This window comes from Coptis chinensis, chromosome 1, assembly GCF_015680905.1.
Source record: "Coptis chinensis isolate HL-2020 chromosome 1, ASM1568090v1, whole genome shotgun sequence".
NCBI classification, from domain to species: domain Eukaryota; kingdom Viridiplantae; phylum Streptophyta; class Magnoliopsida; order Ranunculales; family Ranunculaceae; genus Coptis; species Coptis chinensis.
This window is the reverse complement of record NC_141456.1, coordinates 21,984,966-22,008,918: the sequence shown is the minus strand read 5'-3', so window position 1 is coordinate 22,008,918 and position 23,953 is coordinate 21,984,966. Positions and strand designations below refer to the sequence as shown.

At 36.7% G+C, this 23,953-nt stretch overlaps 3 protein-coding genes across 3 annotated transcripts; all 3 read right to left on the bottom strand.

The window, feature by feature from the left end:
- Positions 1-3,891: 3,891 nt before the first annotated feature.
- LOC147522891 (uncharacterized) lies at positions 3,892-4,530 on the bottom strand. Its single transcript, XM_086568849.1, has 2 exons — positions 4,150-4,530; positions 3,892-4,062 (listed from the first exon to the last, which is right to left on the bottom strand). The coding sequence occupies exons 1-2, from the start codon at positions 4,528-4,530 to the stop codon at positions 3,892-3,894; spliced, it is 552 nt and encodes a 183-aa protein (XP_086424975.1).
- Positions 4,531-4,545: 15 nt separating this feature from the next.
- LOC147522890 (uncharacterized) lies at positions 4,546-5,965 on the bottom strand. The gene is made up of 3 exons (XM_086568840.1): positions 5,609-5,965; positions 5,327-5,494; positions 4,546-5,235 (listed from the first exon to the last, which is right to left on the bottom strand). The coding sequence occupies exons 1-3, from the start codon at positions 5,963-5,965 to the stop codon at positions 4,546-4,548; spliced, it is 1,215 nt and encodes a 404-aa protein (XP_086424966.1).
- Positions 5,966-21,910: 15,945 nt separating this feature from the next.
- Positions 21,911-22,836, bottom strand: LOC147522889 (uncharacterized). Its single transcript, XM_086568831.1, has 2 exons — positions 22,510-22,836; positions 21,911-22,195 (listed from the first exon to the last, which is right to left on the bottom strand). Exons 1-2 carry the CDS (start codon positions 22,834-22,836, stop codon positions 21,911-21,913), a joined length of 612 nt encoding a protein of 203 aa, XP_086424957.1.
- Positions 22,837-23,953: the final 1,117 nt, after the last annotated feature.

The window sequence follows — 23,953 nt, the reverse complement described above, 5'->3', positions numbered from 1 at the left end:
TTTTTTTTTTTAAATAGAGACCAAACACATTTATTTTTTAAAAAAATGTTTTTTCACTAATAAACACTTTTTGGTAATAAATAAATAGGATCCAAACACCCCCTAAAACTATAACATTGCTCATGTTGCAAATTTATAAGGCATATAATGTTCTGTAAACTCTAAAACTAGAACATTGCTCATGTTGCAAATTCATTGTCCTTCGTTGTGCAAAGCAGACTTAGGAAGAGGTCAAAGACAAAAAGACAAAAAACTTATCCAAGGCAAGAACAACTGAAGGAGAGTTTGTGACCTGATTTTTTTTTTCTTAAGAGAAAATTATTAAATTCATAGGATGTGCAAATTGGAAATGCGAAACGAGGAAATGTAACAGAGAAGATGTCACCATATATTTTGCCTCAGTATGCCATCGATCATGTTGCAAATAGCATGTCTTTAACAACACTGGTACAATATAGCAAGAAAATTAGACAACTACAAGCTTTTATATGGTTCTTCTGTTCATCTATTACGTTGAGCTTATCGATCCCTAATAGTATGTTGTTTACAGTGCGTCTGGGTCTGCCAGGGTACTGGCGTTGTATAAATATATGCATATGCTGCTCAGGTTTTTTAGGCCGTGAAAAATTGAGTTATATCACAAAGACAGACATTTATTGCGATGTCTCAGGATATTTTAGAAAGCAACGATTGAGTTTGGTAGTAAGAATCTAAGGTAATTTATAAATGAATATATTTTCTTCAGTTTTTTAGACTTACGTCCCCACTAGCTTATTGAATTAGACTTCCGTCTCCAGTTTTTTGCATATTAGACTTACGTCTCCAATTTCATAGCTGACTCAACTGATTCCGTTTTGTGCATGTGTAAAGACACATTTACCCCTGAACAGGCAAAATGACGAATATGTCTATTGACTCTATCAAGACCAAAAGCTTGCAAATTGACACGTGGCATCATCCCTCTCATTTAATCTAACGAACCAAAATATTTTCCCTAAATGACACCCAATACCCTTGTTAACTTGAATTGACCAAACTACCATCAATCATTTTCCCTCATTTGCCACGTGTCAGCATCCTGTGAAGTGAAATCAATGGTTCATAATTTGGTTCAATAAGTTGGTTCGTGCAGAATCAGACTGTTAGATTTTAACGTTGGGCTCTTCCCTCTTTAAGTAGGAGAAGTTTCTCTTAAATGGAAATGGATGCAATTGACTCGTCCAAAGCACAAATGGGAGGTTGTGGTGAACTTGTTTCGTCCAAAGCACAAATGGAGAAGGTATTTCCTCGACTTTGTACCTTAATTCAGGTAGCAATGGAAAACTAATTAAAGTAGGAAAACTAATTGTTGAAATTTCAGGCTCATACTTGCTTCTCATGTGGAAAGCTTGATCATTGGTATGATAGATGCCCTTGGATTGGCTCTCCTTGCAAGAGATGCAATCCAGGACTTTTGTGAAAACTTCACAACAACCTCATTCATGGGGTCAAAAGTTTTTAAGTTGCCCAAAATGCCAAAGTTTTCAATGGATGAAGGATGCTCTGAAGGAGTCAATGCCTGAGCAAAAGCCTAGTCAGTTGTCTTCTCAAGTTGGGGGGAGCTTGTCTATAGGGAGTTCTAATGGGAAGTCCAAAGTTTGTGTTCAAATTGAAGTGGCCGGATAATTTGTGTGAAGGATTTGAAGCACAAGTGACTGTGAAAGGGAAAGGGGTGGTTTGAAATGTTTGTATTTTGTTTAGTTTAATCATCATTAGTGTAGTTTGAAGTTTGAAGTTGAAGTTGAAGTTGAAGTTGTAACTAACTGTTATAACTTCATGTTTGAAGTTGTAAGTTTCATGTTTGAAGTCTAATTGAAAGAGTTGTAGTACTGTTGTTGTTGTTGTTGTTGTTGTTCAAAACACTCTAAACAAAGAACACTTGAATCATTGAAGCAACATAGAACAGAGACTCTAACATAGAACAGAGACTCTAACATTCAAACTACTTCAAACTAACACAAACATCAAACTTGGGCACATAAAACAGACAGTACACTAGACCATGACACATTACACATTAGGTCCTCTTGTTCTTGTTCTTCTTGTTGCTCATGCACACTCCAACTGCTGCTAATGCCAATACAATTTTTTTTAGCTTCACGTGCTGGTAATTGTGATTGACTAAGTTGTGATGGTCTTGGAAGTGGAGTGTGTAATCTTGCTGATTTCCTGGGTGAATGAGAGGCTGATGCTGCTTGTGGTGGTGGTGGAGGGACTTTTTGTGGTTGTGGTGGTGGTGGTGGAGGGACTGGTGTTGGTTGTGGTTTAGCTTTTGGAGCAAATTTCATACCGAATCCTTTTGCTGGTGGTGGAGGAGCAAAACCTGGTGGAGGATATGGTGATGCTGCTTCTTCTGCTGGACATTACCCTATGGTATCAGTCAACTCTAAATAACACATATTGTTGCATACCTTGCAGACCTTGAAAGTTATTTGGCCCTCATTTTCCATCAACTCTAAAAACAGCCGCTTATCTTTCTTTTCTTTTAACAATGCTTTGATCTGCTCAAAAGAATGATCAACTTTCTTTTTATCAAGCTGAATTTTTGCTATTCTTCCTACAGCCATGACTTCCAACTGTTGCAACTTGAGATGAGAATAGAGTTGAGAGATGAGAATAGAGTTAAGAGATGAGAAAAGATTGATGTGAGATGTGTATGGGGTTGTAGTATGATTTTATAGAAAGTGAATAGGGTGTTTGGATGATTCACGAGGCATTGACTGAAATGAATCTGCCAATACAAGCCAGCCTAGTAAAATGAATCTGTCACCCTATGCATAGTCTAAAAATTGCAAGTAGATATCTCACACTTGAATCACCAAAACTGCAAACATTTTCTGATTTTTCTGCCACCCTATGCATAGTCTAAAAACATGACATAAACTGCAAGTAAATATCTCATACTTGAATCACCAAAACTGCAAACATTTTCTTAATCAAATTTAACATAATATTTAATGTAATTTAAATAGAAAATACGCCATATAAATACTGCAAAAGAAATCACTGAAAAGAAATAGAACATTATATATACACATTGCAAAAGAAATAGTCCAACTCTGTACACATATATTCCAAAAGAAACCTTTCCAAAAGAAATCTTTCCAAATTAAACCAGTTGTACATGAATTTCAAAAGCAAATTTTTTGGTGCTTTGAAAGGAGATGTAACATATATTCATCCAAGTCTCTTTTTACTGACTTCACAAGTGTTGGTGTTTTGACAGACAGGAGCTGTAACACTTGCTTGTGCTTTATTTCTTGTTGTTCCCTTCACAACTGCTGGTGCTTTGAAAGGAGCTGTAACACTTGCAAAAGTTGCTCCTGCTCCGTTCACAACTTGTCTTGTAGCAACTAGCACACTTGCACTATTCTTTTTTCCCTCTCCTTGCTTTCTAATCAAGTCACCCATAGTATGTCTATGCTCTGGTGCTTTGAATAATGTTGGTCCATAGTTTTGGCTCTTTTTAGGGTGTTCATGTCTCACTGGTGCCACTCTTACTGGTTATGATATGGACTCACTTGGAGGAGCATTGCTTGGTGGTTTTGCTATGGACTCACTTGGAGGAGCATCACTTCCACTTTGCAAACCACTCTATTTTTTAGCCTTCCTAATGCCACCCTATGTCTTTCTTACAATCTTTCTGCCAAGGTTTACAAAGTATAAACTAAGTAGTAAAAACATTTTAGTATAAACAAAGTAGCTGAACAAATATTAATAAACTTAACTTACTTTGCCCTATCCATGCAAGTGGACTCTCCTGTGAGAGTTCTAGACCTTGTCCAAGGTTTAGGTTTCAATCTTAGTGCTTTATTCTTTGCATTGCTTGCTATTTCTAATGCAAAAAGACCCTTACATGACCTTGCATATATTATGCCCTTCTCCTTTACATTTGCTACAAGTCATTTTCCTCTTTTTTTGCACATGACCATTCTCATTTTCATCCTCAGCACGCATTCTCTGCTTTTTAGGCCTTCCAATACCCCTCACCAAAGGAGGTGGTTTGACAAGTTTGGTTGGATCCTAAGAAAATTTAAGATTAATAGAAGATTAGTTACTACAATTTAGTGTAAATAACATAAGCATATTAAACCAGACAAATATATAAACACCTATAGGTTTAGGCCAGTCTTTGACATCTTTCATGGGCTTCACATTACTCATGTAAGCTAGGTTATACTCTAAGACCCAAAAGTAAGAGCTGCAGTACTCAACCCACTCAACTCTTCTTGGTAAAAGCACTCTCACAGCATGAACACACACAATTCCAGTCATCTGCCATACCCTACATTCACAAGTGTGGTCCACAATATTGACCCTCCACCTATCACCATGGTAATTCTTCACAACAAAAAGATCATCATTTGAACCTTCAAAGATGTAGGATGGACATATTTCTATCATCTTTGTTATGTGCTTATTCACTCTAGGGACCAATCCATTTTGATCCCATCCTTTACAAGCCTGTTTCCTCTTGTACCTCAAACTCATTAACAGAAGGTGATATTAGTCTAGTAAACTGACAATTGGAAGGTCTCTGAGCTCTAAGATCCAACTGTTGAAAGACTCTGAGAAATTGCTGCATTCCTGTTCAGCTTTAAGTTCCTCAGAAAAGTGAGATCTAGCCCATGTTTCATATCCCTCTTTTTGCAGCCACTTCCATGCATCAATGTTTTCTTTCTTTATCACTTCTATCCACCTTTCAAAGTCTTCTATTTTATATGCCTTTGATGCAGCCCAGGCAAGTTGTTCCATATAGTCACCCTTGAAAAGCTTTTTGAAGTTCTTATACATGTGCCTGAAACAAAACCTATGTTGTGCTCTAGGGAATAGAGCCTTAACAGCTTGAATCAAACCCTTTTGCCTGTCAGAAATGAAGGTAAAAGGCCAAGGGTGCAGTTCTAGCTTTTCAGCCATGATACTCAAAAATTCACACCATGATTGCTTACACTCAGATCTACAAATGTATATAGCCAAAGGAAATAGACCATTATTTCCATCTAAAACAACCATTCTAAGCACCTGCCCTCCATATTTCCCTTTAAGAAAACAATCATCCAACCCCACTAATGGCCTATAACCAACTATAAAACCCTGAATACAAGCATCAAATGCAATACAGACTCCTTCAAACTGAAGTGTGTTAGCATCTCTTAAGACTTTTGCAATTGTAGAAAGACCATTACTCTCATGAATCTACAAACAACCATCAAACATGCAATTAATTTGATAGTTGAAATCACACAAAAAGATATGTAAATTATGAAAACAATTCAAAAGTGTATACCATGTTACATAGCACTGGGATCATGTTGTAGCTTTCCCCATAATCCCCATAAATTTGTTGCAGACACTTGAATCTTGCATTCCAAGCTGTCCAATAACTTATATTGACATGAAAAACCCTCATGACTTCTCCCTTTATGAAAATAGGAGTCATGGTTTTGAAATGAACCTTGGACAAAACAATATAAAAGTTACTACATTAGTATTATTTAAACTCTTATAGTGATACTATCAAAAAAAAAAAACTCTTATAGTGAACTCCAAACACTTATAATGAACTGACCTTCATTTGATCTTCAATTTTTCTAACAACCCAATTTGCATTGGCCATTCTGTTGAACATATCACAATCAGCCTTATAAGTATGTGCTGCCTTCAGTGTATTCAGTTTCATTGTGAATCTATCATCTTGTCTCCTGAAATAAGCTACCCATGGACATTGTACATTCTTTTTGTCTTCCCCCAAACATTTTAATCTAATTCTTAATAGGTTCTTCACTAAGTCACCAGAAAACATATTTGCTACACAAAAATCAATTATATCTTGTCTTAACACATCAATGTTTGGCCACTTCCTTCCTACCTCCCAAACTGTTGGTTTGTTCACATACTGTTCACTTCTCTCATCTCCATCTTCCATATTATCAATGACTGCAATGAATTTAACAAAGTCCACTCTTTCTGCAATTACATGGTTCTCCTCGTCCTCAGAAGATTGGGTACTCCTATACCCCTCATCATCCTCAATATCATCTATGGGTCTTGGTGTTGGTGGTTGTGGTGGAGGTGAAAACTGTGTTAGTGGAGCTAACTTGTTTGGTGATGTGGACTTTGAAATGTGTGGAGGAGATGCATTGGCTATAGGTGGTGCTGGAGGTAAAGTCTCAGGATCAGGACATGTTGCTGAAATGATAGGTGATATTGGTGGTGGATTTGAAATAGGGTGAACTAGTGTTACCCCCACCCACCCACTAGATGAGCCAATTAGGATTTCCCCCTCCCCCCTAAACACACAATCAACTCGGTTTGACCGTTAACTTTCAAGTCAAACAATTGAAAATGACATAAATGCCCTCATTATTTTCAAAAAGAAAATGTTCAATTTTAATTAGGTGGGGGCATTTGTGTCATTTTCAATTGTTTAACTTGAAAGTTATCGGTCAAACCAAGTTGACCGTGTGTTTAGGGGGGAGACCCTAGTTTCCCATCTAGTGGGGGGAAATCCTAATTGGCTCATCTAGTGTGTGTGTGTGTGCGTGTGTGTGTGTGGGGTGGGGGGGGGTTAATACTAGTTAACCCTTTGAAATATCAACTGGAGCTAAACTATTAGTTGCTATTGGTGTTAAATCATCATTCCAGTCTTCCTCTTCCTCATAATCATCTAGTGTACCAAGACACTTATTTGTATAAAAATCATCAATATCTTTAATGATTGAATTCTTCTTCTTCATACTTCTTCTTATTTTATTCTTCTTCTTCACATTCTTCGTAGGCTATGGAGTTGAAACTTGTGGAGTTAGTACAATCATAGTTTCCACCAACTCAATAAGTTCCCCTTCAAATTCAACAAATACATGACTTCACCCACTTATATCTTCCTCCATGTTAGCCCACATTTGCATCAAATCACTATCATTTTTAACATATACCTTCTTACCATTACAAAGGTACAATACTTCAAACACTGCACTAATATCAAACAAATAGTTTTCCTTAAGATCATCTACAAAGTCTATATAATTTATCATATCCCCGTCCACATTCCTCATCTTCTCCATAACACCACCTCTATAATTATCATGGGCATATAGTGAACCATCAGGTGCCTCTTGAAATGCCCCATGATAACGGAACATTAAGTTTCTCTTAGCCAAACAATCCCTTTCCATCTGTGTTTGATACAGATTAATTACAGTTAAGTTAGAACAAAACAAACAAAATGTTAAAGTTACTCCTGGAATACAAAATGCTAAATATTTTACATTTCTTACTTAACATACTTGAAACCACCTAAAAACATGTTCAAACATTAAAGGTTTGAAATGTAAGTAACTTACCTTGAGCTCAAATTTGGATCATGTGTAAGTAACTACCACCAAGCTATCTACTTGAGCTTAAAGGTATCTTCTTTGCATTTTTCTTTTGTTAGATAGTGTAGTGTTTGTCTGCTAAACCAAAATGCAAAACATTTTGGCTACCACCAAGCTAGATAGTGTAGTGAAGAAGATAGCAAATTTTAGTGATCTTTTGGTTAAGAAAATGTGCTCTTACAGAGGTGATGAGACGTGTTTTGCATGAACCATTATGAACCGTTGATTTCATTTCACAGGATGCTGACACGTGGCAAATGAGGGAAAATGATTGAGGGTAGTTTGGTCAATTCAAGTTAGCAAGGGTATTGGGTGTCATTTAGGGAAAATATTTTGATTCATTGGATTAAATGAGAGGGATGATGCCACGTGTCAATTTGCAAGCTTTTGGTCTTGATAGAGTCAATGGGCATATTCGTCATTTTGCCTGCTCAAGGGTAAATGTGTCTTTACACATACACAAAACGGAATCAATTGAGTCAGCTGTGAAATTGGGGACATAAGTCTAATATGCAAAGAACTGGGGACGGAAGTCTAATTCAATAAGTTGGTGGGGACGTAAGTCTAAAAAACTGTATTTTCTTTTCTTTTTTCACCCACACACAACCCCTAGTTCCATCTATGATTATAAATGAATATATCTTTCTTTAAGTTATCATCTTAGACGTATCACTGATAATTCCTTTTGTCTGTTGAGCCAGTTTCTCATTAAACTTGATTTCCAGAAACAACTGTACAATTTGTATGTCAAACCTTTTATGGACCAGTACACTCGGGAAATCATTTATGCTGCGCTTGTATACTGAAATTGGTTTAAACCTATTGCAAGAAAAATTTAGCTTGTTATATTCTGCGGCACTTTTCAACGGTACGGATCAAGTAGCTATGGCCTAGATTATTAGTGCTTGTAACATTAGTACGGAACTATGCATATCACTGCCCTCTGGCACAATAGTTTGTACTATGGTTGAGCTTAAATTACATTAGCTCAGACACTAATTAAGATGTTGAAAGCAGTTGACACTCGTAATCAATTTTTAGCAAGTATTTTATCTATAACCCACATACAATTATCAGCCAAGCACAAGCAAATTGCATTAAAGAAATAAAATGTAAGTTCTGAATATCCCATAAGTATTTAGATCTGCCATGGCATAAGTTGTCAGGGAAGATTGGAGTTGTTGGATAGAGCCCTTCGGGCCCACACTGGCCTATCTAACTACTTTAAAGAAAACTGTCTCGTGAACAGTGATATTTTCCTCTTATACCCCTGAACATATTTGGTTATTACAATTATTATTAAAAGGTAAATACGTAAATAAGATATGTTATGGAAGGGTAAGACCGGTATTTGACCGGTAAAATTTAGACGTTTCCCCCTTGATTTAGCACATTATCCTCAGTTTTGCAAATATTTGCAATATTGCCACTGTCCAAAATGCTGACACGTGGACTCCTCTTTTCGAAATTGAAACATTGCCCTCATTTTTTGTGAACAATTACAGCATTACCACTGCCCAAAAAAACTGCCCGCTCACGTGGCGTAGCCACGTGTCAGTTTGCTAGTATTATTAAATAGAAACATAACATGTTAGAATAAACATCACAATCCTTGTAAAGCGATGATAAGTGAATGCTTAGGCTGTGTTTAATAGCCATATTTGCCGTTACAAATAATGGCAAATGCAAAAAACTCATATTTGCTAATGTTTGATACCTTTTTAATTCGGTGGCAAATTTTCTAAAGATTTGCCACACCCTTTGATTTACCACCATTTTCGTGACAAATTTTACATTAGGGGGAATTGATGAGTAAATTTTGTCACGCCAAAATAACACATGAATTTGCCAAAAAAAAAAAATTGCCGCACCAAAAGAAAAAAACCCAATAATATCTCTCCAACCCAACTTCTTCAAAATCCAACCAGTGAGTTGCGATTTTCTCAAGGAAGAAATCACTTCCTCTCCTTAACAGGTTCGTTCCTCTCTCTTCCTCTCCTTCATCCCTCCTCCTCTCTTTCTCTATTCGGTAATATATATATATATTTTATTGAGAATGTTTTGGCAACTTTTTAGATAAAAAATTTGTTCTTTCTTGTTCAATTTTGGTACCCATCTCTTTATTTTAGTCAATTTTGAAGTATTTTTTATTTGGGTCTTGCCACTTTGGCTAATTTCAAGTGTAATTATGAAATGGGGGTGTGAGAATTTTGGTTAATTATTAGTTATGATTTACATCCAGTGCACGACAAGAATGTTAAGAACAAACTACTTGTGTTCAACCCAAAAAAAAAAAAAAAAAAAAAAAAAAAAAACTACTGTATTTCTAATAGGATAAAAGTTATTTGTTCCAGAATGTTACTCAAGCCTGAGCATGGCCCTTGGCAACCAAGGGAATCTTGTACCTACTAAGATTATTTTATACTTTCTTGAGATTAACGGCATATAGTTTATTTTATACTTTCTTAAGATTAACAACCATTGCATATTTTAAATCACACTTGACGGGTTTAAAATTTTTATCAATCGGGGTTTTCCATGTTTTTGCTTTGTCTTATTTGGTCTCATGCATGACTGTCCATTTAATTAGGTAGAATGACGACTGACGAAGAGCGTAGGTTTGCTGCGGTTACCATGATGTTAACCATCATGCAGGCTATGATGTGGTACCAATGGTATAGGAGAAATAAGCGAAGGGTTATAGTTCATAGGGCCCTCATTAGAAATTAGGATGCTCAAAGAAACATTGTGTTCACGCGAATGTTCAGGTGTAGTGACCATATATGCTACGAACAATTGAGAATGAGAATATTCACATTTGAACATCGTCTATGCACTCGATTGCGAGCGTATGGGCTAGTTGATAGTCGGTCTGTTAAGGTTGAAGAACAAGTAGCCATTTTCTTACACACGGTTGGGCACGATTTAAGGAATTGGAATTTGGAAGTTCAGTTTTTTAGATCAACTGAAACAATTAACCGATACTTTCACCGAGTCTTAAATACACTACTTAGGCTACATAGAGATGAGGTACGACCTGCTACCATGGAAAACTCTCCAGCCGACTGTAACACCTAAACCTTGGCACCATTTTTTCCAGGTTTGTTAGCTATATATCTAATGCACATAATGTTAATTAGTAATTTTTTTACTGATGATGGTATATTAATTAGGATGTTGTGGGTGCAATTGATGACACCCACTTTGAAACTTACATACCACCTCAAGATCAAGTTAGGTATTGTTGTGAATAGGACAATGCGAAAACAACGTTATCCACAACAAATAGATCAATCCTACACAAAGATCGATCATTCTCACTAAACAAGACTTCAACACCCTCCAAGTAATATCCCAACACTTCTCAATATCAAATAACAAGCATATAAAGTAAAACAATTAATGTAAAGGAGAACAAACCACAAGACACGGATATATCGTGGTTCAGCAATTTGCCTACGTCCACACTGCGAGTTCCAAGCTTTACTAGATGTCCAGAGTAACAGATTACAAGATCTCTCAATTCACTCACAAAGAATGAACACTTAACTCACAAAGAATTGCTCTATTATAATCTCTCTCTTTCTTGGTTTTGGTTAGGTTAAGTTTTTCTAGAAAAAACTTATATTTATACTATTTCCAAAAACTTCTGAAACAATCAAATTCATGCTGAAAACGGTGGAGCGCGGGCGTGCCCTTGGCCAGGCAAAAGTCAAGCGCGAGCGTACCAAAAACACTGGAAGTTGCCAAAAACATGAGCGTGTGCGCGCCCTTATTCAGGCATACATAGGGCACGGGCGCGCCTTATACCAAGGAGAGAAAAAACGTCTTTTTTTCTCTACAGGTATCGTAATCAAAAGGGTTAGGTTACTTAGAATGTCTTAGTGGCATGTACATTTGGTATGAGATTCACCTATGTACTTACTGGTTGGGAGGGTTCCACCCATAATGGTCGTTTGCTGAGATGTGCAGTGAGTCGGCCAGGGCACAAACTAACGGTACCACATGGTACGTATCCTTAAAATATTTCAAATCCCAATTGTTTTTTAGTATTATTAAAATTTAGCAATCATTCTAATTAATCTTTTCACATAGGTAACTATTATCTTGCCGATGCTGGGGTTCCCGCTAGTTCCACACTTCCTTACACCATATCATGCTGTAAGATATCATCTTAGTGACCAACAACGTAACTCTAGATACAACGGTGCTCGAAATGCAAAAGAAATGTATAACTTCCGTCATTCATCTTTGTGGAATGTTGTAGGAAGGACAATTGGTGTGTTGAATAAAAGATTTGCGTATCTTAGGCATGCTCCCCACCATGACGTTCAGACACAAGCAAAGATAATTTGTGTATGTTGTGGGTTGCATAACTTTTTGCTTGATAATAATGATAATATATGGGAAGAAGAAAGAGCGACTATTGAAGAGGAAGGAAATGGAGAAGTAGGCGATGATGCAGGGATAACCATAACTTCGAGTGATGGTTGGACAACGTGGAGAGATGGGTTGATGGCGAACATGTGGGAGCGTCGAGATGAATGAAATAGAGAAGAATAAATAGTGTGTTGTTAGCAATAGTGGTTTAACTTTATGTTTTTTGTTGTCATTGTTTTGGCAATGTTGAATGATGTGTTTTGTCTCTGGGATGCTTGTATTATTCTGGCTTATGACTTTTGTTATTCTATATGACAGTATGGTTCCTTCTAGCCTTCCTTATATTAGTAACTCTTTGATTAGATTTGTGTATGATTATCTTAACTTTGTTTTGGTTTCAGGTCCTACATTACGAAGTTTACTATTACATTTTGGTTTCGTGTCGATATAGAACATTGATTATTATATTAATCTCTTTTGGTTTATTATATTCAGAACAATGTCACATAACAATGTTAGAAGCCAAGCACCACGTCCTCCACCCCCACCTCCGCCAATTCCAGAAGCTCCTTAGGGGAAGCATCAAATATGTTGGAACGATGGAATGGACAATGTCCTTGTTGGAACTTTGTTTGACATCATTACTGTTCTAGGGAAGGGTTCTCAGAATTCTAATATTTCCAAGAAAGATACTCTAATTCAAGTTGCAAGTGTCGTAACCAATTCTGATTCTCAAAACGTGGAATGGAAGAATGTGTGCTCTAGGCTAAGGACATTAAAGGGTGCCTACACAGTTGCTGCAGAGTTGTTAGCCCAGAGTGGCTTCTCCTTTAACCATCAAACTAAGTACATTGAGGCTGATGCCGATGTATGGGAGAGGTATATTCAGGTAAATGATCTTGATTTAGCCATTTTGTATATATTTTGCTTTAATATATTTAATATATTTGTCATTAAAGGGAAGCTAGCTTCCTAGAGGACTTACAGTGAGTGATCACATTATCATTGTAGGCCCACCCAGCCGCATCAAGTTATAAAACAAAGTGGCTTAAACACTATGAGATGCTTGACTTCATATATGGAAACAATTCTGCAAATGGAGGTGGAAACTTTAATGCGCATGATACTGATGTTATACCTATATTAGATGGTAAGTTAAGTGAAATGTTTTTTTTATTTGTGGTTTTCCTTTATGCGAGAAGATACTACTAAGTTAATAACTATGTTGTGTGTTTAATTTAATAAATGAAACTGATGATAATGACCCCGTTAATGTAAATGAATATGTTGACAATACTGGAGATGCTACCGAAGGCTCAGGAGTGAATGTGGAAGAAGAATCACCACGTCAAAATTCAAATGGGCAAAAGAAAAGAAAAACCACGCATAGATGTGAACGACGAAAAGATAGCTAAGACATTGGACATCTTGCAGAAGCTGCTAAGGCAATGGCGGACAATTTGAAGCAACCTCCTAGCATGATGCAGAAAGTTCATGATGCCTTGAAAGGTCTCGAGCTGTCTAAAGATAATTTTAAGCGTGGAATGACATTCCTTGGAAATAACCCAAACATGGGTGAATTTTTTTTGAGTTTTGATGATGAAGATCTTAGGGGGGAGTGGCTTTTGGACAACCTTCCAATGACTTAATTATAAGGCATTTCTTTTGAATTTTTGCTATTATGGTACATGTGATGTGCGCACTTGTCTGGTTTAAGGCATTTCTTTTGGATTTTTGCTACTATGGCTAATCAGGTACCCAAACTTATCAATCTATTTTAACGTGTTATTTTACCAATTTTTTTTCAATTTTCTTTTTTGGTTTATATTCTTAAAGGTTGTGTGAGGGGACTACAAAATATTATTTCTATGTGACTTTGTCACTAATTAGCTTCCTTACGACAAATTTGTATGTTCATTTTCAATAGAAAACTATGCTTCCGTCAAAACAGATCAATGAAGGAGCAGCAATGATAGGAGTAGCGGATTGGAGAAGTTTCTTAAACTCAGGAAGGGGGTTGCTTGTTGCTTGTTGAATGCTCTTAGAACTGGTTTAAGGCATTTCTTTTGAATTTTTTTTGTAAAACACCAGTCCTTGTACTTACGATTGATTTATAAAAGTCTGACATGCCTGTATAAATTGTATATTTTGCTTTTGTTATAAATGTCTAACAACACCAGTTCCTTAATGATCAATTCTTAGTTTTGTTGCCACTTGAATATTGGAGTTGTCGAACAAGTGGAGGTTCTAGTACTGTTGCATGTTTATATTGCTCTTTTCTTCTTCTTCTTCTTTTCTTGTTTTTTAAAGTTCTAGCTAAGCTTGTGCTGGGTTTGGGGCAATTTGATCAATGATTTGTAAATAGATTAAATTCCATACCCAAAAATAAACAGAGAGAAAGCAAAAGAGATATTCTCAGGTATGTTTTTTTATTCAATTCGGATTGGATCTTTGATACTTCTTTGTTTGATCATATTGAATATATCTATTGAATTCTATTTACTTTAATTGTTGTAGATCTTGGCTTGTTTGTATTGTTTTGATCCATAATGCTTCTGCTAAAGGTTTTGCAATTGGAGCTAGTTTGAAAGGTGGTCTAGCTGTTTTTTCTATTCTTGCTAGATTGAAAAGTCGAAGGAATTTTTTCTTTCCGCGGAGGTAATTTGATGTTGGGCATTTGAATTTTATTTAGTTTTGGTATAAAGTTTGTTTTTTTGAAGTAATTTTGATGTTTTTGTGTTTAGGAAGAGAGTGGGAATGCTTTCAAATGGCGAAGCTGTTGTTGTGGCTTGTAAAGAGACATTGAGATATGGTCTTTTTTCTTGGAAGTTAGTTTCAGAGTAAGCCAACAATGCAAACCGTTCTTCCAAATCGAACCATGCTAAAAGTGTAGAGGAAAGAAAAGAAGAATATAATAGAGCTCGTGCACGAATATCTAGCTCTGAAAATGGTACAAAAGGTGCCAATGTGAAAGCAAAAGATGAAGTGTCAGTGCTGCCTGTAGTCCAGACCTGCTCCCCAAGGTCAAAAGGTTGATGAGAGATTTATTGTTCAAGGACCTGAAAGTCCTTCTAAGGGTTACGATTCATCTACAAGTAGCAGTAGATCAGGTAGAGGTAGGATAGAACATGATCCTGCTGGTAGGTACAAGATAAACAATAAGGTGGCCATCTTTCGGGATCGTGACGTGGACCGTAAGGACCCCGACTATGACCGGAGTTACGACAGGTACACACAGTGGCAGAGCCAGGGGGTCCAGGGTACACCTGGCGTACCCTCACTTTTTAGAAAAAAGAAATATATACTTTTCTCAATACCCAAAAAACTATCTTCTGCACAACATTCCATCAATTTGTATCCAGAAATATATTACGAAATGTTAGAAAATACAGATAAACAATTACCCATTTGTATCTGTTCCATAACCTATAACTCATTAGATTCATCTCTACCCAAAAACACATCATCTCAAACCCAAATTTCGTAGTAGATTACCTCATAAACTCATGTGGTTTATCCCCAGAATCAGCTCTCAAAACTTCAAAAAAAAAATATACTAAAAAGATTCACAACAACTAAACTTGACGCAGTCCTCTCTCTCTCTCTCTCTCAAACCTATGGTCTCACTGATGCCCACATCTCAAAGACCATTGCCAATCGCCTCTCAGTATTCTTTTCTAATCTTGATAAAATTCTAGAACCCAAGCTGAAGTTTTTCAGCGACCTCGACATTACTGGACTTAATCTTGGAAAATTTATCTCGTCCAACGAACTGTCTTGTCAAGGAGTTTAGAGAAACAAATTATTCCTTCAGTTAGTTTCCTTAGGAGTCTACTTTATAGAGGAGTTGGCTCCTCCATGAGGCAGACACAAGAATGGGACAGAACATAGCAAGCCTAAGACACGATGGTGTACCGGCCATAATCAAATATATTATAGCTCACAATGATTAGATTCTTTCTTTATTTTTTAATATACTTATTATTGCTACCTTTATATATGATTTTTTATGTTCATTTTATACTTGTTTTGTGATCGGGTTTGAAATATTAGTTAAAAAAATGAGTTTTTTTTTGTATGCTTGGCTGTCAGGGTTGTCTCACCCTCACTCAATTTCCTAGCTCCGCCACTGGGTACACATTGCTTCTTATAGACAATTACAGTTAATAGTTAGTCGGCGAGAGCTCAACTATCTGCCCGTATACATGTAAGCCATCTCCTTATGACCCTACACAGCTATACCATTGTAGCATTTATTGGATATCCTTGTTCCTTGAAATAAGTATAAAATCCAACAGCTCAAAAACTATTGTAGGTAAAACTTAAAAGCTATAAAAGTGTATAATGATCATATGTGATGGTTAGTATGGAAGTGCATCTAGGCAATGGTTTACTTTTAACCAGTGTTCGTGATTCCGAACGAAACCTTGGAATTCCGTCCAATATTTTGGTTTTAAAAAAAAAACGGAATTCCAAATATATAGTCGAAATATTGATTATTTCGAAATCAATTGAAATTCCGAATATGATAGGGGTCAAAATTTGATGAATTTCAGTTTTTGGATTTGTCGGAATTCTGAGAATTCCAAAATCCCGAACTATGTATTTAACTAGGGGCAGTTGTTGAAACTGGATGATACATGGTGTTTTATACTAGTGCACGCCCGAGCCTCTTTCCCAGTAAATATTTTCGAACTTTGTTTGTTTTTTTTTTTTTTTTTTTTTTTAATAATTTTTGGGTTAATCTTTTCGAACTTTGTTATCTAGGTTGCAAACTGCATATTTGACACCATTTAGATAGTGGGCTTTATTTCAAAACCGCCTTTGTCGGCTTCCCCTTTCATAGCTATATTATCTTATCATCTTGACACATGCTAGAAATATGAGCAGTACAATGCTTTTTCAGGTATTCGCAAAGATTTGATCATGGGTTTGGGTTCAGTGGAGGACCATATGCCATTCAGCCCAAGTATGCTCCTGCAGTGAACTACAACAGTATACTATTATGTCCTTTTGGTGATGACGAAAAATGAAGAAAAACAAATTCCAGAGCTTGGATGCCGGTTGATGCAGAATTCACTATAATTCGTATAATATCTTTCAAAACTATATTTAATTTGTCAAAACTATGTTTCAAATATTTCTAGGGTAGTTTCTATATGCTATACGCCTCTGTTTATATGCTCAGTTGGAGAAAATGTGGGAACTACTCTTCAGCTGTACTAAAGTGCGTTATGTTTCCCTTGGTTATTAATTTTAGTAGACGGTGATCAATCTTTCAGGTAAATTGAGACCTTCGATCCCAATCAGCAGTCTAATTAACCCATAAAAGCTGTCATTTACATGCATCAAACTATTGCTTCCTAGTACTGCAAATCTCCAGTAGCAAAATTCTGTAATGCAGATTGTAAATGTGAACCTTTCAACGGGACAACACAACAGTCTAGGGGCAATATTTGGTTCCACGTCCATCAGTTCAAGGCAATTCTAAAATTATGAATGGAAGACAACCAATTTCGTTTTCATATTCCAATCCAAAATTCAAACACCTCTTCTCAAATCAATTTTACCACTCTACGCAACATTTGTATCATACAATACCTCATCTTAAATGGTGATTACTGATTAATATAGGAAGTTGGTCTCTGTATTTTATTTATTTGTTTGAGAGGTGCACAAGTGCGTGTAATGGATTCAAGAAATGGGAGGAAGAAGCGTTTGAAATTCGGTAACGACAAACTGGACAAGTAGTATGTGAAGCTAACCAAGCATCAATACATTCAGGATGAAAGACATGATCACATTTCGGTAACACTCTAAGCGTTTCATCATCTTCGAATTCATTTAAACAAACTGCACACTCGAGAGCACCTTTGCCGATTTTTAGACCTTTCACTACTGAGTACTGTTGGAAACTTTTCAATTACGGTTTAAAAAAATAATAGAAATTAGGGACAATTAATTTTATAATGTTCGAGACATGCAGTATGCGTATACATAGTACAAAATATCCCGATATATCGCGATATTTGGGGATATCTATCCAGATTTTAGAGAAAGATATATAAATATCACGATATGTTTAGAGATATATACGACTGTAAATATCGGTGATATTTTGACGATATTTGTGATATTTGTGATATTTGAAGATATTTTGTGATATTTGGAAATATTTGGCGATATTTTGTGTATATAACAATTTTATTTAATATTTACCATTATATTTCAAATAAATATAAATAATTTATCATGATATATCAATAAATATCCACGATATTTGCATGTAAAACAATGTCAAATATCCCCAAAGAGGAGGATATATCCACGATACATATCCAGAAATTGAATATCGATAAATACCTATATCCTGATATTTTGTACTATGTGCGTATATACCTTTGATTTAAAGTGTTGAAACTATCCCATTACATGAACCTATCATTTTGGATTTGGTAGCTTCAAAAGGAGATTCACCTAGGACTTTGACTTTAAACGTTTTATCAAATCCATCTACACAGTAAACTTGTGTCTTACATACGACGGTAGTAGCTAAGAGATTAACATCATGTCTTTCAATGGAACCATATACAAATAAAATAAATTTACAAATAAGAGTAGCTATAATTTTTAAATCTTAAATATTTTAAAAGCACAAAAAATGAAAAAATAAAATATTTGCCGCGGCAAATTTGGACAATCAAACAGCAGAAAATGGTTGCAAATCAGGGCATATTTACCACAGTATCATCAAACAGTGTCAAATTTAAATGACAAATTTAAATTTGCCACAAGTTATTTGCAATTGTCACATAGCAAATTTGCCAGTAGCAAATTGAAACAAAATTTGCATTTGCCACAGCTCTTATCAAACATAGCCTTACTTTTTTATCAACCCAATGGTGTTTTTGCATTTTTGACGTAACATCCCAAAACACGTTGGACTTTGGACTTTTTGTAGTTTGCACCCCACATTTTCTGTTACCCTTTAGAGCAAGTCCAATGGGGAGCAGCTATAATGGGCTGCTAAAAGGTGCCACATAGGCCCTTTAGTAGCCCCAGCCAAATTTGGCAGTCCAAATTCGAAAAATCAGTCCAATGGGGACTTTTAGGAGCTGTTAAGTTCGGGATACGGACGGCAGAGTTTCTGCCGTCTATATGTTAAATTGTAATGGACGGCATAAACTCTGCCATGTGTCTAGTCTAGACATCCCAACGGCTAGTTTTTCTGAAATTGCAGATTTATAGCAATTACAAAATTACTTCACATAACTCTCTCGCCATTTGCTCTCAAATCTCATACAATTTCTATCTACTCCAACTACAACAATCACTACTCCAAGTACAACAATGGATCCAAATGAACATACAACCATATCAATAGGAAAGAAATCTACAAGGTCCGCCAATTTTTCAATTCAATAAGACGAGGCTCTTTGCAAAGCATGGATATATGTTAATGAAGATCCAATTGTTGGTGTGGGGCAACGAGTCACACACTATTGAGAGAGAATAGTAAAAAAAATTCGAGAGAGAGTTGGCGAAAATAACAAGAGAAGCAAGGATTCGGTGTCCACTCGATTTAGACACATCCAAAAAGCTTGCAACCGGTGGGCGGGAATTATCTCCTCTTCGGAGAGTCGGAGAGGACCGCAAGAAGTGGCACAACGATCCAAGATTGGTTGGCCGAGCAAAAACAACATATATGTTGGCTCATAACGCACACTTTCAATTTGAGCATTGTTGGGTCCTCCTCAAAGATAGCCTAAAATGGAATTAAGAATTGGAGATCCGGTCCACAACTACATCAAGGAGACGAACCAACGTCATTCTCGATGTAGATGACGAAGTCGTGCCTTCAACACCCACAACGCCGTTGGCAACTCTTGGTGGCGTTCCAATTGATCCATTTCCTACACAAGTTGGGGATGGAAGTGGAGGTGGAGGTGGAGGTGGAAGTGAAAGTGGAAATGCAAGTGGAAGTGGAATCAAGAAAAAACGACCACCGGGAACAAGGGGTGATGGAGAAAAGATGAGAGAATTACAAGATGATGGAGAAGTATTTGGTACAAATGACGAATGGTGCCGCCAATAGGGTGAAGATGATGGAGCTCAAGAAGTGAAAATAAGACAACAAAATATTAGCACAAGATACTTCTACTCTTGAGCCGGAAGTTGCTGAATACTTCAAGACAATGATGTAGGAATCGTTATTTTCAGAATCAATATTTCTACAAACCGCGAACACCACGCGCAGCAGAATTAATGGGTGTCCACGATTTGGATAGAGAACATACCTTTTAGATCCGATTTTGATAACTCTGAGAATCCAAGCTTTATGAATCCGAATCAACAATCAACCTCTTGATCTTCTATTGTATTCCTTTAGAACAGATTGGACGTTGTGTGGGCAACGATCTACCAATCCCTTTCTTTCTCTCAAGATAATAAACGAATTCAAATCTACTTTTCTTGCCTCTTTTTCAGAACAATGAATAGTCAATTTCGGCTAGAGAGAGAGTATTCTATTTATAGGCTACAACAGGGACCATGAGGAGAAATTAGGGTTGGGCCTCCTGACGTGCTTGGGCTTCCCATGTTTTCCCCGAACACACGGCCCAAGTCCGTCAACAAATGGCTTATTCCACTAAAGGCCATTGTTGCACTACCGCTCTAATCCCAAATTACGTGTCAGCGTTTATGGGCTCCATATTATATGCTCATTGATCTCTCCGTGTTTAAGATATCGAATGTCCGTTGATTAAGTCAAGTTACTGACAACTACATTAATCAACTTCTTATGTCCTTGAGTAGTACCACTCAACCTCATTGTCATGTCGGAATAAATCCACCTGTAGGGTTTACATGACAATCTTTTTGAGCTCCTCAAGAGGACATCATCAACCCGACTTCTTGCGGGACACGGATTCCTTCTATAATCAACAGCACACCTTACATACAATGTTATTACCCAATCCATCGAGTTTGTTGATTCACATATGAATCTCACTCATTGATGATTTAAAGCAATGAACAATGCATGTAAGTGCCCATTATTATATCCGGATTAGGAGGACAAGCATCCATAATAACAGAGGTGTTTGTTCTCTTATATAGTCAGTATAAGAAGAAACAACCTCACTTGGTCTTATTCAATACACACAAAGTGTACTAGTGTAATCTTATAGTCAAGATAGACTAATACCATATTATACTACAACCGTACTAATGGTTTGTCCAAATCCATTTAGGTTGTGAATGATTACTTATACTTTATAAGGTACTGATGATATGATCTTTTGTGTGTTTACACCATATCATCTACAACATAAAGTATTAGACACATGCATATAACTAATAACATATATAATATGCATAATATTTGCCCATATGATTCTCATTCAAAAAATGAAGAATTAGAGTTAATACAAAAGTAATGTTTTTAGTATATAACCCTATCAAATGAAAATGGAGATAATTTGCCAAAGGAGAGAGAGTGGAATGTTTGGAACTCCAAATGGTGTTTCTAGTAGTGGTGGTGCTTCTAGTTGGGGTGGTGCTTCTACTACTTAGATTAATTTCAATGTTGTTTTAATTATTTCATTTCCATTGTTGTTGGTTCATTTCCAATATTGTAATTTAAATTTGAATTTGAATTGTCTTGAAACAACATAAAGTCAAACATAGATAATACTCAAACTATAGAACAAACATAGATAATACTCAAACTACAAACATAGAAATACTCATACTACATTCCTTGATCCGCACGAAATTGCCAAAGGTGATTGATGAGGTCAACTCTTAGTTGAACATTAGTTTCCCTGCTCTGAATGTGATGAAGTGTGTTGAGTCTTCTTACAATTTCCTTATTTCGATTCCCGACAACATACAATGCGACTGGTGGCTCCCAATCCATGTCAATTTGCCAATCTTCGATATCAATCTCTCGTTCATCATCGACAATCATATTATATAAAATTATACACGTTTTCATTATCCGATTAATGTCATCCCTACTCCACATTTGCACCGACCTCTTGATTATCCCTCATCTAGCTTGCAAGACACCAAATACACGCTCCACATATTTGCGACACGCTTCTTGCATCTTATCAAAGAATCCCTCTATTTGAGTTGTTGGGTGAGGGATTGTGTACAAGTGTAGCCCATTTAGGATAAATCCCATCGGCTAGATAGTAATCCATTTTGTATTGGTGACCATTCACAGTGTAATTGCAACAAGGAGCATCACCACATATAAGATTGTCAAAGAGGCGAGAATGTTGAAGCACGTTGACGTTGTTGTTTGAACACGCCATACCAAAAAAAAGCGTGTCAAATCCACAAGCCTTGATCGGTAATGGCTTCCACAATGATTGTAGGTTTCTTCTTATGTCCTATATGTGTACCTTGCTATGCCATAGGACACATTTCACATTGCCAATGCATACAATCCAAACTTCCAAGCATACCCGGGAAGCCACGATTTTCACCTTGTGCAAGTAGACGTTGAATGTCTTCTTCGTTTGGAGCCCTCAAATATTCTTCCTCGAAGACCGCTAACATGGCATTACAAAAATGCCTCAAGCTTTCAAAAAAGGTGCTCTTTGCGATTTGAACGTATTCATCCCATGCATTAGCACCACAACCATATGCAAGCAACCACCTTTGGCATACCCGTCAAACATTATGGCTTTCCAATGCCATCAACCTTGTATGTGAAATACTTGTCATGGTCAGAGACGGCTTTCAAGATTCGGAGGAAGAGATGGCGGTGCATCCTAAACCTCCTATGGAAGATATCAAGGGGATACTTTGGGTATTGCACGAAATAGTCCCTCATAATCCTATTGTGAGCATCGATTCGATCACGATAAATGTACTTTCTACTGGGAACTGAGCCTCGATGATCACGAGTAGCTTCATGCATATCTTGCAACAAAGAGAAAATAGGTACGAACATGTTATCATCGTCATTCATCATGTTATCATCTTCAGATGAGGAGCTTGATTCAATATAGCGAGAAGAAGAAGTCATTTTGAATGTGAGAAGAAAAGTTGCAAAGTTAAGAATGAATGTGAGAAGAAAGGTTGCAAAGTTAATAAATTTGTGGTCTATAAAGTTGACACAAGAAATAAGGTTGGTGGTTGAAGAGTTGATGGTTGAGGAGTTGAAGGTTGAGGCTATGATGGCAAGTAAATGCATGTGAGTGAAAAATTGGTTGAATTTGGCTAAGTCTAAATCTGGTTGAGTGTCTGGAAGGTACGGACAGCACAGTGTTTGTCGTCCGTCCATTTAATTAAAATGGGAGAGATGACATAGTTTCTGCCGTCTGTACATAAATAACCAACAGACGGTAGAAACTATGTCGTCCGTCTCCCAAAACTTATTATGACAGCTGCTAGCGAAGATCTTAACTTTGGCTGGGTTTTTACTTCTTCCAAATTTAAGACCTTTTTAGCAGCCCCATTGGAATGAAATTTTTGTGGTTAGGGTGCTATATTTACCTTTAGCAGCCCATATAGCCCCCAATTGGACTTGCTCTTAAGGATAGCCATACCAAACAATGCTCTTATGAAATAGCCATTGGAGTTTGTCTAAACCTCTCAAACTTAAGCATTCAATTTGAGATTACCAAATTCATCCACTTCCGTCAAACAAACAAAATGAATACTAAGGAGTAGGGATTACAATTACCAGTCAGGGCTACCATCCCACTAACCTTTGGGATGACTTCTATGAGGTTGGTTCGGGCTTTGGAGGACAGATTAAGTACCTGTGGGGTCTAATCAGTTATGGTTAGGGGTGGAACTTGGGTTGGGTTAGCCCAAGTCCGAACCTAACTTTTGTTGTTCCTGGGCTAACATTTTAGATCCGTGGTTCAGGCTTGGTCTTATAAAATCAAAACCCGACTCAGTTTTGGGTTAGGCTCGGGGTTAGAATATCAAATAACCGAAAAACTCAAGCCCGTCTATATATATGTACGTATATATTTCATTCATTCTATTATGTTATATTGTTTCGTTATAAGGATTTATTTTTGTCAAAAATAAAGCTGAGATTTGATAATATCAATTTTAGAGAGAATAATTGAATCAATCAGGTTAGTTTCCCTTTCAAATAATCAAATCCCTTTGATTTAGTTAGAATATTG

Coding starts and splice junctions, on each gene's coding strand:
- LOC147522891 (XM_086568849.1), bottom strand. CDS start 4,530: ATGAGTTTGAGGTACAAGAGGAAACAGGCTTGTAAAGGATGGGATCAA. Junction 4,063..4,149: donor ACTGGCCTAAACCTATAGGT/GTTTATATATTT, acceptor AAATTTTCTTAG/GATCCAACCAAACTTGTCAA.
- LOC147522890 (XM_086568840.1), bottom strand. CDS start 5,965: ATGGAAGATGGAGATGAGAGAAGTGAACAGTATGTGAACAAACCAACA. Junction 5,495..5,608: donor AAATTGAAGATCAAATGAAG/GTCAGTTCATTA, acceptor GTTTTGTCCAAG/GTTCATTTCAAAACCATGAC. Junction 5,236..5,326: donor TCCCAGTGCTATGTAACATG/GTATACACTTTT, acceptor GGTTGTTTGTAG/ATTCATGAGAGTAATGGTCT.
- LOC147522889 (XM_086568831.1), bottom strand. CDS start 22,836: ATGACTTCTTCTTCTCGCTATATTGAATCAAGCTCCTCATCTGAAGAT. Junction 22,196..22,509: donor ACAAGTATTTCACATACAAG/GTTGATGGCATT, acceptor GTACACATATAG/GACATAAGAAGAAACCTACA.